This window comes from Branchiostoma belcheri, unplaced genomic scaffold (genome assembly GCF_001625305.1).
Source record: "Branchiostoma belcheri isolate BF01 breed outbred unplaced genomic scaffold, Haploidv18h27 scaffold69, whole genome shotgun sequence".
Classification (NCBI taxonomy): domain Eukaryota; kingdom Metazoa; phylum Chordata; class Leptocardii; order Amphioxiformes; family Branchiostomatidae; genus Branchiostoma; species Branchiostoma belcheri.
Genome location: NW_017804342.1, coordinates 1,649,668 through 1,666,663, shown reverse-complemented (window position 1 = coordinate 1,666,663; position 16,996 = coordinate 1,649,668). Strand labels below are relative to the sequence as shown.

The following is a 16,996-nucleotide window of genomic DNA, read 5'->3' as shown; positions in this document are numbered from 1 at the left end:
AATATATATATATATATATATATATATATATATATATATATATATATATATTAAGATCCATCATTGCCTTCTCGAGCTATGCTGCTTACACACAGACACGCGGACCCGAACAAATAACATTCTTGGCAAAGCTTCAGACAAACCCTTAACGGTTGCGACTGCCTTATTACCTTGATTGTCCGTCTGTTTTTCTGTCTGTCTGTTTGTCTGTCTATCTGTGAACACTCATTCAGAACAGCATAACTCAAGAAGCTCGAAATGCATTGAAACTTGAGCAAATATGTTATATGTATCATGTGTATTATGTGATTGTAAACCCTGCATCAATTCAGCGCTATAAAAGGCGGCGATTGCACGATGTTTGACCAATAAGCCATTGTGCCAGACCCTCAACATTTGCCTTTTTTGCGACCATCTATAGAAGACATAATAACCTTAAGCCTCACCAGGTGTAGGTGAAGGTGTAGGTGTTGTGTTGGGAGAAGTTGGACTGGGTAGGGGAACATCCGGGATTTTAGGCAGACCCTTCGCCGCCATGTTGTTCAGAGTCCGAGTAGTTCGGCTCACGTTGAAGGTTATCGCATCAATCTTCAATTTCAGCCTTTCAAATCTGTCTGGAACATTACAGGGATACATAAGCATTGGTTTGCAATCTTATTCTATTTTATAATATAGGACCTCTTTTCTCATCTAACGTGTTTTTAGTTGAAGGATCTATCTGCAAGCTAACTGACATCTAGCACACTTCAGTCGTCCCTCAGTAAGACATCTGGAGCCGCATAAGCCCAGTTTAGAACTTATATTCAGACAGGTTTTGCCGTGTGGATTTTTCAACTATACACATGTTCACATCTTAAGTATCGTTAAGACAGAATCAGTACCACGGTAAAATACGTATCAAAACGAGACAGTAATTATACTTGACTGCAACCGGGGCATATACCATTTTAGTAAAAAAAACGGAAAACGGTTGCTTGTTTTGTGCTTCCATTTTTTAATATCTGAAAAAAATAAGAAAAATAAATAGCAGCTTGTTTGGGGGCTACTTCAAATGCTCCAAGTATGACATGCGTTAAAATGGCAATCAATGTCAATATCAGACAATTTTCCTCATGCAAAATACTTTTGTGTTCCTAGCCTAAAGTTGCACTAGATGCCTTTTACAACATACAGAGTAGCTCTTTAGGTAGAGTTTGAGAATGCCTATAGTACTAGTTGGAGTTAATGATTTGCATCTTAATGGCCTCAAGTCAGTGACAGAGGCATGTAGTACTTATTTTTAAAGTCACTCAGCTTGCTGTACTGCCAGTACGTTCAGAGTATAGAAAGAGGCACACAACAATAGCAGAGATATGTAGTACTTACTTGTAAGGTGCTCGGCTTGCTGTACTGTCAGTACTGTCAGACCTTCCTTCCCCAGACACAAAACGTAAATCAACAACACCAGGGTCACTTGGATACATTTGTTACCACCCATCATCTATAAGCTGGCAGAACGGTACTTGACTGTTGTTTTAGAAGAAAACTCCTGATAAGTTGGCTGCGTAAACCGAACGTTTGCGATACAGTGTGTTCTTGGACTTAGTCAAGCTTAGTTCACACACCGTCTATGGTTAAAGTTGTCAGTTTTGAAAATAATCTAATGACTAGTACTGCTTAAAGTGCCTAAGAAAAGCTAAGCTAGACGATCTCATCATATTAGGAGTGGCAAATCCAGTGATGTTTGCATTGTTCCCTGATTTCGTGTTAAAATGGTACTAATTAAGTCATGATGTCAATCACCAACTTGTTTTATTTCCGTTAACGCGTTTCTTTTACTTAAAATGGCATTTGAGGAAGTTTCTTTGTTGGAAACATTTCACTCCAATCAAAGGGGATTAGGGGAGCTACTTTTGTAGGTTGTTTCGATAACCTTAAAACCCTTTTTAAACAGTGGGATTCTTTATTCGAAGCTGACAACATTGTATCCTGTGTTACACAAGCTCTCTCTGCCGGAGGTTAATGACCCCCACCCCAAGAGGGGCAGCAGCCTACAGGGCGGGGTTTTGTCATGCTAACAACATTTACGCTTAATGGTTTAAAGGTGAAACATTTGTTCCAACACAAAAGTGTAAATGTTGTCACCCAGAAGCTTTCGACCAGTCAGTACGGTCTTACCTTAATACACTGACCCAACATGTGCCTTTTCTAGAGTATGACGTCAGCGCTGGGTAAAAGATATCTTGTAAAGGGTGTCAGCCCCCGTCGCGGTTGATCAGTGAGGTGTGGTGATACGACTACTCACTGAGAGGCAATTTACACCAGGGTCCACCACCCTTCACTCAACCCTGACTAGGGGACGACATCGCTCACCAGATACCTTTAACCCAGTGATAGGTGATAGCATGTTCGTACGTTTTACCTTCAAACATGTGACTATCAACATGGTTTATATCCTTTACTCAGGAAATTCGGATAAACATGACATAATGCGCCAAGACTGAGCAATAAACTCAATCATTTATTTAGTTTGGCCAATAGACCACATTGGTCTGATCAAAAGGAGAAAACAGGGTCATTTTTCTCTTACGCTTCATTTTTCAGCATCTCGCTACCATACCGGCTATACAGATACAGATACAGAAGTCTGCATGGTTCATATTGAAAAAAAAATTTCTAACACAAAAAGTGCATTTCAAAGAACATTTACTGTTTACTTTCAACTGAAAGAACATTTAATGTTCTATTTGTTAAGAAACACAGTCAACTAAATGCATGTTATGGATTGTTCGCAAGGATTTGCAGCGCCACTTCTTTCTTAGCCTTGCCAAGGTAGTTGACAGCGGTACAGGTGTATACCCCTGTGTCCTCCTCCCTCGCGTCTGTCACCACCAGGGTACCGCTGTCCAGTACCTCCATCCGCGGGAACCCTGACTCCACAGCCAGCATGGCTCCAGTTGGGGTGGCCCAGAAGAACTCGGCTTCAGGACAGCCTGAAATCTTACACTTCATCATGGCGGTCTGTCCTTCATGGACCGAGGTGTCACTCCCGCTTGTATCGATAGAAGGCGCTTCTTCGTGTTGGCAGTCGCACGTCAGGTTGGCGAGGGGAACGTCATTGAGATTCGTACCCTTTAGGCTTGGAGGGCTGGCACAGAACACGTAGACGAAAGGGGGTTTGGTTTGTTCATGCAGCCACGTGGCGAAACCCTTCATTTGGCAATCGCAATGGAAAGGGTCGCCATCAGCAATAAATGCTGTGAGGTTGTGAAGTCCCTCCAGCAGATCGGCAGGTATAAAGTGCAGGGGATTCCCATTATACATCAGCAGCCTGGTGAGGTTGGGGAAAGTTGCTGCTGTAAAAGTCCCCTCCTCCACCACGCGAATATGCCCTCCATTTACATCCAAGGCCGTAGCCTGCTTCATAGGGACAGGGAAGGACTCGGGACCGAGATAAACAAAAGGGTTCTTGTCCACATCATATGATGCCAGCATAGGAAGACTCGCCAGAGTAGGAGCAACGTTTGCCATGTTGGTGAAGTTGTTTCCTGTTAGATCTAAGATTCTGAGTTTGTCCAGGCCTAGGAACGTATCCGGGTCCAGCCGGCTGAGATGGTTGTAGGAGAGGTCCAGCCATACGAGCTCTGTCAGCCCGTGGAACAGGCTAGAACTCAGCTCGGTCAGGTTGTTGTTTTGAAGCCAGATGGTCGATAACACCGGTGTACACTGAAAGGTTGTAGGTGCGATGGTAGCAAGTCCGTTGTAGGACAGCCACACCTCGTCTAGAGCATCGGAGCCACACAGAGATTTTGGGTCCAATGTTCCGGCTAGCTTCAGGCAGGTAATGTTGGACAGGTATAGACTGGAGAGCCTGTAACATTATGGAACGAAATGACATACATTAACAACATTCGTATTCGGTATGAAATTACATATACAATGTATTTACAACTGTTTCTTCTGTTTCTACGCTTAATTATTGTTTTTGTTACAATTATGCATATGGTTATAGGAATATGTTAGTTTTTTTTCTTTTCTTTTAAACTGGAACTCTATCACCTGAAGTTATAGAGGTAAGAACTTTGATAGCTCACCTGAATAAGGCTGAGAATTGGACAGCGTCTCTAGTTGTTTGGCATCTTGTAGGTCGGTGGGAAAGTTCTTCAGATTGTTGGAGTCAATATACAGCGTCATTAAGGAGTGCAGACCAGCCAAAGAAATCTCTGGAATCTGGTTATATTCTAAAGACAGGGTCTGAAGGCTATCAAGATCTTTAAAAGCACCCCTCTCTACTTCTTGGATGTTATTATTGCTGATGGACAATGAGCTTAGTCCGGGAAGATTGACAAACGTAGCATTTCGAATTTTTGAGACTAGGTTTATATCTAGAGTAATAGATTCAAGTTTAGGAAGGTCTTGAAAGACACCGTCGATGTTGGTCAGCTGATTTTTTGACAGAGAGACTGATTGAAGGTGTCGAAGTGACTTAAAGGCGCCCGCCTCTATTGTGTGCATGCTGTTCTCGTTCATGTTCAAGTTCTGTAAGTTGGGTGTGTCTGAGAAGGCATCTCTGGCGATACTTGTGATGGAGTTAAGATCTAAAGACAGTGACGATAGCTTAGGTGAACCCGCGAAGACGGACTTGTCAAGAAACGTTAGGTTGTTTGAGAAAAGAATCACGCTTTTCAGGTGTGGAAGGCCTCTAAAAGCGCCCGATTCAAGTTTGGCAATGTTGTTGTAGAACAGGCCGATCTCTTGAAGGGAAGGGTGGTCGGTGAAGAGACCATGAGGGATGGTCTCTAGCTTGCAGTTATGGGCGTCAAATCGGGTGAGATTCTTCAGGTTATTGAGCAGACCAGGCGGCAGCTTGGTGAAGGAGTTGTTGTACAGTCCAAGCGACGTGATCGTGGGCAGATTGTCGAACGTTCCGACTTCAACAACCGTGAGGTTGAGGTTCCACCAGACGTTGAGCTCTCGGAGTTTGGGGATGTCAACAAAGTCACCTGGTCGGAGCGCGGTTATCGGTGTAAAACCTACAGTAGGACAAAACATCGTTTTAGCAGTAAGAATTATGGCTATATATATTATAATATAGACATCTTAGAATGTTGATGTCATCTGTTATTTGAAATAAATTCTCAGTTAAGGGTAACTCCTCTTTGCCGTTTGTCAACAGCTGTGAAATACGTGGTGCTGTTTTCAACTTTATTTTGGTTTGTTCTGTTTTGTGCACCAGCTCAATGTGTACTTCTTTGTTTCATTTGTTTTTACTGAATTGCTTTATATACCTCAATTATATATATGAATTAGTGGGGAGGAGAGGACCTATATAAGTACGGTGTACTCCCCCCCCCAAAAAAAAATAAATAAATAAATGTGAAAAAAATGAAATACAGTAAGTAGTCTTACTTATATCCATGAATGTGGTGTTCTTCGGGATGTCCCTGGGGATGGCGGTGATGTTAGACCCATGACAGGACACGGAGTATTCATCCTTCTCCAGGTCAAAACACTCGCAGTACTTTGGACAAGCCGACGACAGGTGGACGAGCGACAAGACAGAAAACACCGCCAGGTAGAAGCCCAAACTACTGGGCTTCATTTTTTCTAAGATAGAAAACAAGAATGATCAGCATAGCTTGACCTTATCCTCCTTCGCAGACTTCTGAGGCGGCGGCGTGTTTTTTTTTCGTGGAGCGACGCGAGTTATGCCGCGGAGGGACGGTTTTGCTGCCGAGGGACTTTGCTGTGGAGAGACGGAGAAACTAGCCTGACCTGATTTTTACACCTTGTTTTCTGAGGACAATTCGTAAATAGTAACCCAAAATAATTCAAAAAGTACAATACAGGCTGTTAGTAGAACATTCATGAAATAGTGACTGTTTTGAAAGATTACAAACACGTACCCTGAGGGTAACTAGGAAAGTAAAACACTCATTATTTGATTAATGTTCTACTGTTGAACCATACGTGACTGATAAACCTTTTCAACGATAGTACAGTCTTTTTAGAAGCATCCCGCGTCTCGTAAAAACCTGTTCCAGGTATGTTTTGTACCATACTACCATACAGGGTTCGTTAGAAAAACTTCTAGCAACAGTTCTTCTACCCTGGGAGCCAGACTGGATATCGGACCGTTATCCATTTCCCTTCGGTGGACCAAGGCAGTACGCCCGCCGATCGAAATGAGCCCTACGAGGGGGGGGGGGTCCAAGGGAGATTGGCAAAGGGTCGTCGAACTCCTCTGGGCTACAGATCCTCCCCAGTCTTGTTCCCAGGGCACAGCTTTAAGTAGCAGATGTTACAAGAAAGCCACTACTAACCGCCACACCCCCTAGTTATAGGCTGCACACAATCATTATGGTTCCGTTCGAGATTACTAATGCCACGCACAATTACAAGAACTGTGAAGAATCGGCAACGATATCTAAGTCTGTGTCTCAACAGAGAATGTTATTAACTTCCTGCATTTCTAAATGTAACGGTCTAAGCTTGTGAAATTCCCCGAAATTTGAAGTAAAATGGTAGACCCACCTTTACATATAAGACACCACCTTGGTGAGAATGAAGTGCTTGTACTGTAAAGTGACCTTTGGTAATGTTTGCATAGACCAGTCTTCAGACTGGCACATGACAGGGGGTAAAGTCGGGTCATTCAGTCCACAGGCAGTCCGGGTACAGAACAATATAATTCGCTAACTTCTGGTAGCGGTGACTAATGCCATGCTTAAGAGACAGTCATATACAATATGTCATTATACAACATGTGTGAAGGACCACATGAAGCATATGTTTACCAGAATAATGTTGGCTTGCTCTAATGTTAGCTTTCTAAAACATACTTATAATTGATGTGGTGGGATCTTAACATAAATTGTAGGGTCCATGATAACGAATTAGGATAATTCTTTTGACGGGTGAATCCTGGTGTAGGGTGACAAGGAGGTCAAATCTTAATTCCTCTAACATATCAATACATGACATTAAAATAAGAAATAATTTGAGTCATTGTATTAGTTTGTATTAGACGTATTAGTTTGATTTACAGTGACAAAATATAACATAACATAACATAACATAACATAACATAATATAATATCGTGTCCGACATCTACAGAGATAATTTAGAACTGGATGGTTCATTCATTGTTGACTTAAAGAACAAGCAAAAGCCATTTTGATTGGTGAATCTTGGTTTAGAGACTCAAAGTCGACTCTGCTCTCTATATCATCTGTACCTACATAACACGTATATAATTAGGAACATGTTGTGTTAGATTTAGGATAAAATGGTGTCCTACAGCGAAAGAAAAAAATAGAACTGGATGAGTACTAGTCATGTCCTCTGTTTTCGTTGCGAGAGGGGTAAAGGAGACGGTGTACATTCGGGCCAACCGTCCAACGCTTAACGGAGACAGGGGGGGGGGTCGACACAGGTTATCTGACAAGTACGACCCTTTCATGCTAAAATCAGTACTGTAAGAACCAAGGAATGGTAGTTCACTTAATTCTTAAATTCCCCAAGTATGACATTCCTTTAATTTGCCTCCAAATGTCACGAAGCTAGCCTGATTAAATCGCTTTACGGTTGCCGGCCGCCATTGCTTCTCTTATATTTGCTGGCCAGACACTATCAAATATTAATATTAATAATTTCATTCTAAAACTGTGGTTTTCGAAACACCCGCCCGCCCACTCATAATAAATATGTAAAGATAGATACTCATACTGGCAAGAGTGCTGAATATATTGTTTTCTAAAATTCTAAGCCCACTCCTTTTTAAATACATGAAAACGTATACGTACTTTGCAACTTACTCTTATGCAAAAGTATATGAATGGTTTATTTCAATACCATTGTCAATCACGTCACAGCCAGAACGGCTAGCTGAATTGCGTACAGACAACTACAATTCAGATTGAGAACTGATTAAGACATATTAACAATTAACATGCAGAGTAAACAAATCGATTTAAGAGTCTAAGATGAAACTATTTGCTCGTCTTACACGATCAAGATTTAGAAAGCTGATATTATGCAGTTTGTATATCTTAGTACAATGCAGGTATGACGAACACAAGTAAAAATGCATCTCGGGATGGTTATGCTTTTCATCATAATCATAAATATTAACATTATTCAGATATCCAGCTTCAGACAATTAACACCACGATTTACACAATACATTTCCTGGGTTGTTTGTTACACTGCATTGCGGATCATCAGCTACCTAAAGGAGGCAGACACACCTTACAAGCACTACAAAAACGTACGTTGTTGAGGTATTTCACATGCGTTCCTGTCAAAAGAATTCCAACTACATATAAAACTACATTTTGACCACCTGAAAGGTATGTTTCTTCCAGATGGTGAGGTACAATTTCTTGTGTAGACAGTCCAAAATCAGAGCGTCTGGGCTACGCCCATAGGCATAGTCAATTCTCACACTCAGGGCCACTCAGGGGTAATTCCCTAAGCAGATGTTAAAATTATGTAGCCTGGGTTCCATCCTGGTTGTGCGACTGTGGGAGCGGACGTAAACTAACCAGGATGGAACCCAGGCTAAAAATTATGGAAGATTGTGTAGTTTTCTAAATGGCAAATAACTGTTAGAAAATGTCGGCTATCAGATAATATTTGCTTTTAGGAAGATCTGCTTTGGGATTAGGTTAGTTCTAACCAGGGTAATTATCGTATAACATGCGTGCTGCTCTTATTTGATGACGTGGCACTTTTAGTAAAGAAAAATGTCCGTTGGAAACACCATAAACTCTGCTATTAGCGACATTCTGTTTAGAAATTCCGTCACAAGGCTTCAGCCAATAATCCTGTAGCAACAGAGCTTATTTGTTTACACTTAATGTGGATTTTATATACTATAACTGCATTATTCAGAAGCGTACACGTGGCTACGAAACACAGCCCTATAATGACTATAATATATATTATTTTGTCGATTTTTTAAAACGGCAGCAGCAACATTTTAAGGGCTAGATGCAGATATTTTTCTACTCATTTTTTCTTATTTCCTTGTCTGGTAGATACAATCAGGGTCATATGCTTCAAAAAATGTCACAGTTCATTCAGCTTATTGTCTGCAAAGGCGTTTTTGAACAGATACATTATTCAGTCGGCTGTAACCAACAATGACAGTCGAATAACGACTGTTTGTGGTGAAATAGAGGAACCATTTAAAGAAAAGTGTTACATTTGGGAGGTAATAATAGGTGTAGAAATAGACAGTATCAATATTATCAACATTCAAATAACCAGCTTCAGACATTTAACAAAGCAAGCTATGTCGCTATGCCGCCAGTAATGTAGATCTGTCTGTTACACCCTTTGGAGGAATAACTATGGAAACCCGAATCATACATACATGTATGTTATTATCACATCATCGACTTTTTACGCCACCTCAACTCAATTTTTGTTCTCTGACATTTTAGAGGAATAATGTTAGCAAACAAAGTTATTGGAGGAAATGTGGGATCTGACTTCATTTCTCTCCTGTATATTGTAAGAGTTCCCATTGGATTATGGTTAATCTACTTGAGATGTAAGACATATTATAAAGTTGGTGTGGCCTTTCTATGTAGGTGGCAGGCCACGATGGCAAGAAAGCTGCGACACCTGCTGATTTTCCTTCTCATCATTCTAAAGGAGCCCAACATGCCAGATGCTGACTGCGAGTGTGCATCATCATTAGTCTGTGAAAAAACCTACTGCAACAAGGGCCTCACAAGCATACATAAATTCCTTCATATTTCTCCTAAATTTCCGAAATGCCTTGATTTAGGGCGTAACCTCATCACAGATGTAACGAACCAGGAACTAGCATTGTATTCTAATATACATAGGTTGTACATGCGGGGCAACCAGATAACAAAGATTCTGGCTGGTACGTTTGCAAATCTACTCCAGCTACAATATTTGGATCTGAGCTGTAACCAGATAAGAATGGTTGAGCCCGATTCATTTGTAAACCTACCCTGGCTAAAACATCTACATATGTGCAGCAACCAGATGACAAAGATACAGATAGGCACATTTTCAAATCTTCCCTTGCTACAAGATTTGTGGCTGTCGAACAATCAGATCTCAATGATTCAGCCAAATTCCTTTGCAAATCTGCCCCGGCTAAAATATCTATATCTGCAAATAAACCAAATAACAAAGATTTGGGCACGTACATTTGCAAGTCTACCCGACCTACTACAGGTGAACCTGTCGAACAACCAGATAACTAGCATTCATCCTGGTGCATTTGCAAATTTGCCCCGATTTGAAACTCTTAACCTTCGGGAAAACAAGTTGTATGCCGTTCCCCTGTCAGCTATCAGTTCGCTCCCATCTAGAATTACCATAGACCTACATAAAAACCCCTGGCACTGTGACTGTAGGATGGCTAAAATATCTAGGATTGTAGTAAAGCTAAATCCTGCATTAAAGGACAAGATACGTTGTGCCAAACCCGCTAGACTAAATGGAATGAAGCTTGCTGACGTCAAACCGGCATTATTATGTAAAGAGACGACCATGTCGCCACTAACTGTTGATATCCAAACCTCTTCTGCAGTGTCAACATCTTTAGTTGGTAACACAGAAAACAATGCTGGCCCATATCATGCAGGTTCCATTTCTACGTCAAGGCCCCTTGGAAAGTATACTAGCTATAGCCCGACAGCTTATCCTTCAAACTCAACATCTGCCACAAGGCCCCTGAAGCTTGTTAACCCTTTAGAAAGCGTTAATAATTGTTACAATGCCGAGGTCACCTCTCAGTATCACTGGTTCTTTAAACGCAATGCTGACTCAACAGAAAACACTAGCAAAACAAGATCAACACTAAATTCACCCCTTGCAATCACTTCAGACAAACCAGAATCTGCTCCCAGTTCCCCTCTACCTGTTCTCATAGGCTCAGTATGTGGTCCAGTTACTGGCGTTGCCCTGATAGGCGCCGCCATTCTTACAGTGTGGTACAAGATGAAGACCAGGCATCCTCCTTTAGGGACGAGTCCTAATGTAGTTGGTGGTAACACAAACACAACAGCTTCTGCATCGGCCAGTGGTGATGATCACCAGTATGAAGATATTGACTCATGGCAGGGTCAGTCTCAGGCCATCACTGCATCCAACACAAACACCACATCTACTGTAATGACCGGTGGTCATGATCAGACAGGGCAGGGTCAGTCTCAGGCTAACACTGAATCCAACACAAACACCACATCTACTGTAATGACCAGTGGTCATGATCAGACAGGGCAGGGTCAGTCTCAGGCTAACACTGAATCCAACACAAACACCACAGCTACTGTAATAACCAGTGGTCATGATCAGGCATGGCAGTTTCAGTCTCAGGCTACCATTCCATCTTTCAACGTTCAAAATTTTACACATGAGCAAATCCTAGCTGCCTTAAGGCCAAATCCTAGATATGTAGCTGTGGGAACAACAACAACGGGCCCTAGAGCATGTACAGAATTGGTCGGTAGTCATGATCAGACAGGACAGGGTCAGTCTCAGGCTATCACTGAATCCAACAGAAACACCACAGCTGCTGTAATAATCAGTGATCATGATCAAACCGGTCAGGGACAGTCTCGGGCTAACGCTGAATTATTGGATGTTAGAAATCTATCTTATGGCACTATTCCGACTGCCTCACAGCTAAATTCTCTATACAAAGCTGAGACTGATTCGCAGACCATCACAAATACAGCTACTGTAATGACCAGTGATGATGATCAGACAGGGCAGGGTCAGTCTCAGGCTAACAGTGAGTCCCTGGATGCTAGAAATTCATTTTATGGCACAAAGCAGACTTCCTCACAGCTAAATTCTCTTTACAAAAGAGCAACTGTAATGACCAGTGGTCATGATCAGACAGGGCAGGGCCAGTCTCAGGTTAAAACTGAATGATTGGATGTTAGAAATCTATCTTATGGCACAAAGCCGACTGTCTCACAGCCAAATTTACTGTACAAAACAGCAAATGTAATGACCAGTGGTCATGATTAGACAGGACAGGGTCATTCTGATGCTCAATCTGCAACAGCTAGTTGCAAATCTGTCCCATAATGAAATGCTCGCTGCCTTAATTATATAGTCAAACCCCATGTATTTACCACAAAAGGACTAAAAATCTACAGTAATGGCTTGTGGTCATGACAAAGCAGGACATAGTCTTATGCTTAAACATTCAATCTCTCTTCAGCCTCTAATAACAACAAGAAACACGCTTGCAAGTTGTAGGCCCAAATATTTAGCATCATAGAATGAACCGTTATGTACCTATTAGTACTTACTAAGAAGTCGGTTGGCTGTGCAGACTTTCAGAAAACTTGTTGTAGTAGTGGGCCGAGCGAGAGGTTACCTTTCTGACAAGCAACGTAAAGCTATGTAAAGTTTTCAAAGTAGCTCTCGAATTTGAAAATTCGATGCTTGGGGGCTTAAACTTTCGGGAAAGATAACTAAAACCAAAAGTTCAGTGTGAGAGCCCCTCATGGCTTACTTAATAAGAACTGTACACATGTTCAGATATTAAAGATGTAACAAACCACAGTGGGTAGTAATAGTTACTAGTACTTAATGACCATTGCCAAGAACAGGGAGTGAGTATTTTGCAATTTTGTGTTAAGTTCGAAAATTTAGTAATAGAAAAATTGTATTTTATGTAATTCTGCAGAAACTAAGAAACATAAAAATTGCCAATCAATATGTTATTTTGAAATAGTCGTCATAAATGCTAACGTTTTCAAAATGTTGCATGTATTATGATAATTACACAACATTTTTCACATTATATATTGTGAAAACTTTCACCAATTGCCAGAGCAATGGCGATATATTTCAAACAATGACTGGTTTAACATATATTTAATATGCTCATACAGATATGAATGTGCATTACATGTATTTAAATGAGCACTTTACTAATTGACATAACGTATGCTTAAGAAGAAAAACTGCACTAACCCCACCCTTTAATTTCTGTTTCATGGTTGGTTTTAAAGGTAAATAAAATAAAGACGTGCACTGCCAACACCCTTTGGTTTCTGGTGAGATAATCCCCGGTGTTTGACGTATAATGCTGTAAAAATGAGACATGTCAGGGGATTCCGACTCAGTATATCTGGTCCGGGGACATATGTACCCATACCATTACGGCACATGACTCTTCACAGCCAAACATGCTGCAATCTCTTTATTTAGGGCATAATATCTCAGTAAGGAGGACAACTTGTAAAGGTGTCAGTGCACCTGTTTTGTCCTCCCCTCCACTTGTATATCTTGTGGTAAATTCAAATAAACATAAACAAATAAACAAGTAAGTACAGCTGGTATTTTTTCAAGTCATTTCTAGTACCTTACATATACGTGTACTAGTACTCTTATCAGCACAATTCCGTTTAGTTTCCGTTTTTATTTGTCAAGCTTTACACTCTTTCATGGTGTCTTATCTTCCATATGCATATCAGTGTATAGAGCCTATTATTTTCTTTTATTGTGATCACATATGGTATACATATGTCCGTTAAAGCATTATAGTATAGCTACTGCTACCGCAACCCTATCTTTGCCGATGATACATCAATTAAAAAGGTACCTAAAGATACATTTTACTATTTAGAAGAAAATTAAATGAGTCACGTCATCTCTCACACATCTAGCCTACAAACTAACGCGGGATCGCACAGAGCTTAAAAGGATGCGATTTCAACGTTAATCCAAAGACGCCGTCAGTGTTGGGAGTGGGAGCGCCATCAAGCGACTTGAAGCTGAAGGACTGCAGCAGGGTCGAGAAGAACAGGAACAGCTCCATTCTAGCCAGCTGCTCCCCAAGGCACACACGTCGGCCTGGAAATGAAGAATAAAGAGTTGTGACACCAGCCAACCCTTTGATAGAAAGTCTGCTATCATTACTGCGGTTCTCATAATGATACATTTTAGCCTTACCTCCTCCAAAAGGCATGAAGGACTCAGGCTTGTTGATGACGTTTCCTGCCGAGTCCAGAAACCTTCCGGGGTCAAACCGGTCCGGATCAGGCCAGTAGGCGGGGTCCATGTGGAGGGAGTGCAGGTTCAGTAGTATCTGGATCAAAACAAAATATGCACGCGCATACAGTAAGCATTAACAATAATATTTCAATTAATTTTCAATCCCAGCTGAAAAGGACCGCTTCTGAGTGAAGTTAACTCTCACTTAGTCCACACTGACTTAACTTTATGGTTGATATCCTCTGAAGACTTTATAACTAATGCGAGAGGGCTAGTTATAAATACAGCCAAACATGCTGCTAAACCACGCCTTACCATCTGTTGGCACCGCACTGAGTTCTGCTGTTCCATGAAGCCTTTTGGTAGCCTGGGTGCCGTCCTCCATAGTAACCGCCGGCTCCATATTGTCGCTAACAACCGTGGACTACGGAGGATGGCACCCGGACTTGAGCCTCGAAGAAGGTATTTAATTTTGAACAGGCCAAAATCAATGTGCGCGCGGATGTCATCTAAAAATTAAATCATCGTGGCCTTTATTTTATAAGTAAAGGGACTATTAAAGTAACGTCAAAAAGGAATGTGTAATCTTATCAAACCTATCAATACCTGGGTTTCCTTAGGAATTTGATATTCTTCAACTTTGACCGTTTCTGTTGTGGCGTGGGGGACCGATAGAGGTATGATGGGCCGGATCCTCATGACCTCCAGCAAACAGGCGTTCACGTAGGGCAGCTGGGAACGGTGGGACAGGGTGGGCAGACTCTCACCAACAACAGCATCAAGCTCCTGTTGCACCTGTTAAGTATGAATGATTCAAGTCACGGTTAAGGGAGGTTGTAAGGTGCCCTAAAAGTCACAAGATATGCAAAGATTATCAATGTTTGGCAGTCAGTAGGGGATGCAAAGGAAGAGAAAATGAAGTTTCAAACAAAAATGACTAAAGCATAGCCTTAAGCTTTGCTTATTCTGTTGTATATTTTTCCAGGCACACCTGACATAGAGTACACGTGTTGACAAGTACATGTACCTTTTTCTGGGTGTCTGGGTTCAGAGTCATGTAGAGCAGACTCCACATTAGCGTGTTGGTGGTTGTCTCTACACCACCCAAGAAGAGGTTCTGAGCCATGTACAGGACGTTTTCTTCTGTCAGACCCTCCACCTTCTCCTGCTTCTCAACCTCCAGCAGGCAGAAGTCGAGGAAATCTCGCGGGTTCTCGCGATCCAGGTTCTCGCGATGACGAGATATCTCCTCTCTTAACACATTTGTGATCTTTAAGGCCTCATATAGAGCATTCATGCCGGCTCTGTTCACTGTAACACATCAAAGGGTATGGCTACACATAAATACTTTTTTGTCACAAAATAGCTCAGCCTATTTCCCACCTACCAACATGATGAAAGATAATACGTTACGATGCTTTTAAAATGATTTTTTTAAAACTTAAGACTCATGTTATCTACTGGACTAAATAAAAATATCAAAGCATCATACCTACCAACAGGAACAAACCGTAGAAAAGGGAAGACGCTGAGGATTTGCCCAGCACCAGCTTCAACCGCTACCCTGACAACCGCCTCTGACAGCTCCCGGAACGTCTCGTCCTGGTAGTCGTACCGCTTCCCCATTAACATGGAACAGATGACGTTTGCGACCGCTACGGTCACGTCATGGGTGATGTCAGTGGGGTTTCCATTGTATTCTGCAACCTAAACAGATTTTTCTGTCATAAGTTTGTCTAGATGGAAATGATCTTAATGTCGTAATCAATTAAGGTTCTATATCAAATACCACATATTTAAGAGGTCAAAATTATTTAGTAAGAAAAATACATGATTTATGATAAATATGATAAAACATATCACTTTAATGCATAAAACACAAAAACTTGATACCAACTTTTTGAGGAGAAAGATGATAATCTTAAACAGTTTTTTTTTCTTCTTACCCTGTTGCGTAGACAGTTCGCCTCTTCTTGGATTTTCACCTCAATGCTGCCAGTTCCGCTCTTCATGCCCAGGTTCTTCAGGACGGCGGTGGCGAACCTCTTTCTCTGTCTGAACTCCGTCCCCCAGCTGGCAGAAGCTATGTCTGCAGCAACAGTTAACAGGTCATCAGTTATCGTACCATACCACATGTTGTATTTACTTTAACACCTTCTGCTGACAGGACACCAAACTTCAAGAACCTTTTTGTCAAAAGACCGAAATAGTCCCCTCGCCCGCCTTTCAGAATGGCATAGTTTCTGTTGTAAGACAATTTTGTGAGTTCACTGAAAAGCACAAATAGAAGGTTACCTTTTCCAAAACCAAGCAGCGCATCAAGAAAGTAATTTGTCGGCCTGGAGGCGAACAGCTCGGACCTGTCCACGAGCGCGTCCTTGACGGCAGTGTAGCCGTTCAGAACCACCACATCTTCCATCCCCATCCTGACGGTGAAGACGTCCCCGTACTGCCGCCTCCACGCCGTCAGCTTGAGGTGAGGCGCTCGGCCCAAGGCGAGGAGGTGCCCGAGAACAGGCACACGTCCTGCCGGGTAGGGAGGCAGGACCCTGCGGGGCTTCAAAAGGTAACATGCCAGAGTAAAGGCCGTAGAGAAGACGAGAAAAGACTGCAGAGTCAGCCCAGAGATCTGCAAAATCTCCCGGACAGACTCAGTTATGCAGCCAAAGAGTGCGGCCATGTTTGTAAAGAATGCAGACGATGTGCGCGTGCGCAATATCCATTGTGCGAGTGGCCTTGAGAGGTCGTCTGACAACTAGTATTATTACACAAACACTACATGGTCGTTTTTGTTTACATAGCAAATGAGCTAAAAGCGTTGTGATCGTAGATAAAAACATTGGCCAATTTTTAGCACTGTACCAAATGTAAATTTGTATTTTTCCTTACCGATAAGACAGAATTCTTGCCCTTAGGCCTAAAGACTGCCGAAGCTATTTTAAGTCAAGCATGCAGTAGATACAACATGCATGAACTATGGCATTCAATCTTTGACTACGGTGTAAACAT

The 16,996-nt window shown here is 41.8% G+C and overlaps 1 protein-coding gene and 2 pseudogenes across 1 annotated transcript; 1 reads left to right on the top strand and 2 right to left on the bottom strand.

The window, feature by feature from the left end:
* Nucleotides 1–2,535: 2,535 nt before the first annotated feature.
* Nucleotides 2,536–6,532, bottom strand: LOC109484133 (annotated as a pseudogene).
* A 3,060-nt stretch (nucleotides 6,533–9,592) lies between these two features.
* Nucleotides 9,593–12,210, top strand: LOC109484119 (annotated as a pseudogene).
* Nucleotides 12,211–13,130: 920 nt separating this feature from the next.
* On the bottom strand, nucleotides 13,131–16,771 carry LOC109484145 (cytochrome P450 2U1-like). Its single transcript, XM_019787369.1, has 7 exons — nucleotides 16,283–16,771; nucleotides 15,934–16,076; nucleotides 15,484–15,694; nucleotides 15,015–15,298; nucleotides 14,594–14,782; nucleotides 13,946–14,081; nucleotides 13,131–13,846 (listed from the first exon to the last, which is right to left on the bottom strand). The coding sequence occupies exons 1-7, from the start codon at nucleotides 16,665–16,667 to the stop codon at nucleotides 13,668–13,670; spliced, it is 1,527 nt and encodes a 508-aa protein (XP_019642928.1). The 5' UTR covers nucleotides 16,668–16,771; the 3' UTR covers nucleotides 13,131–13,667.
* Between the last annotated feature and the right edge of the window lie 225 nt (nucleotides 16,772–16,996).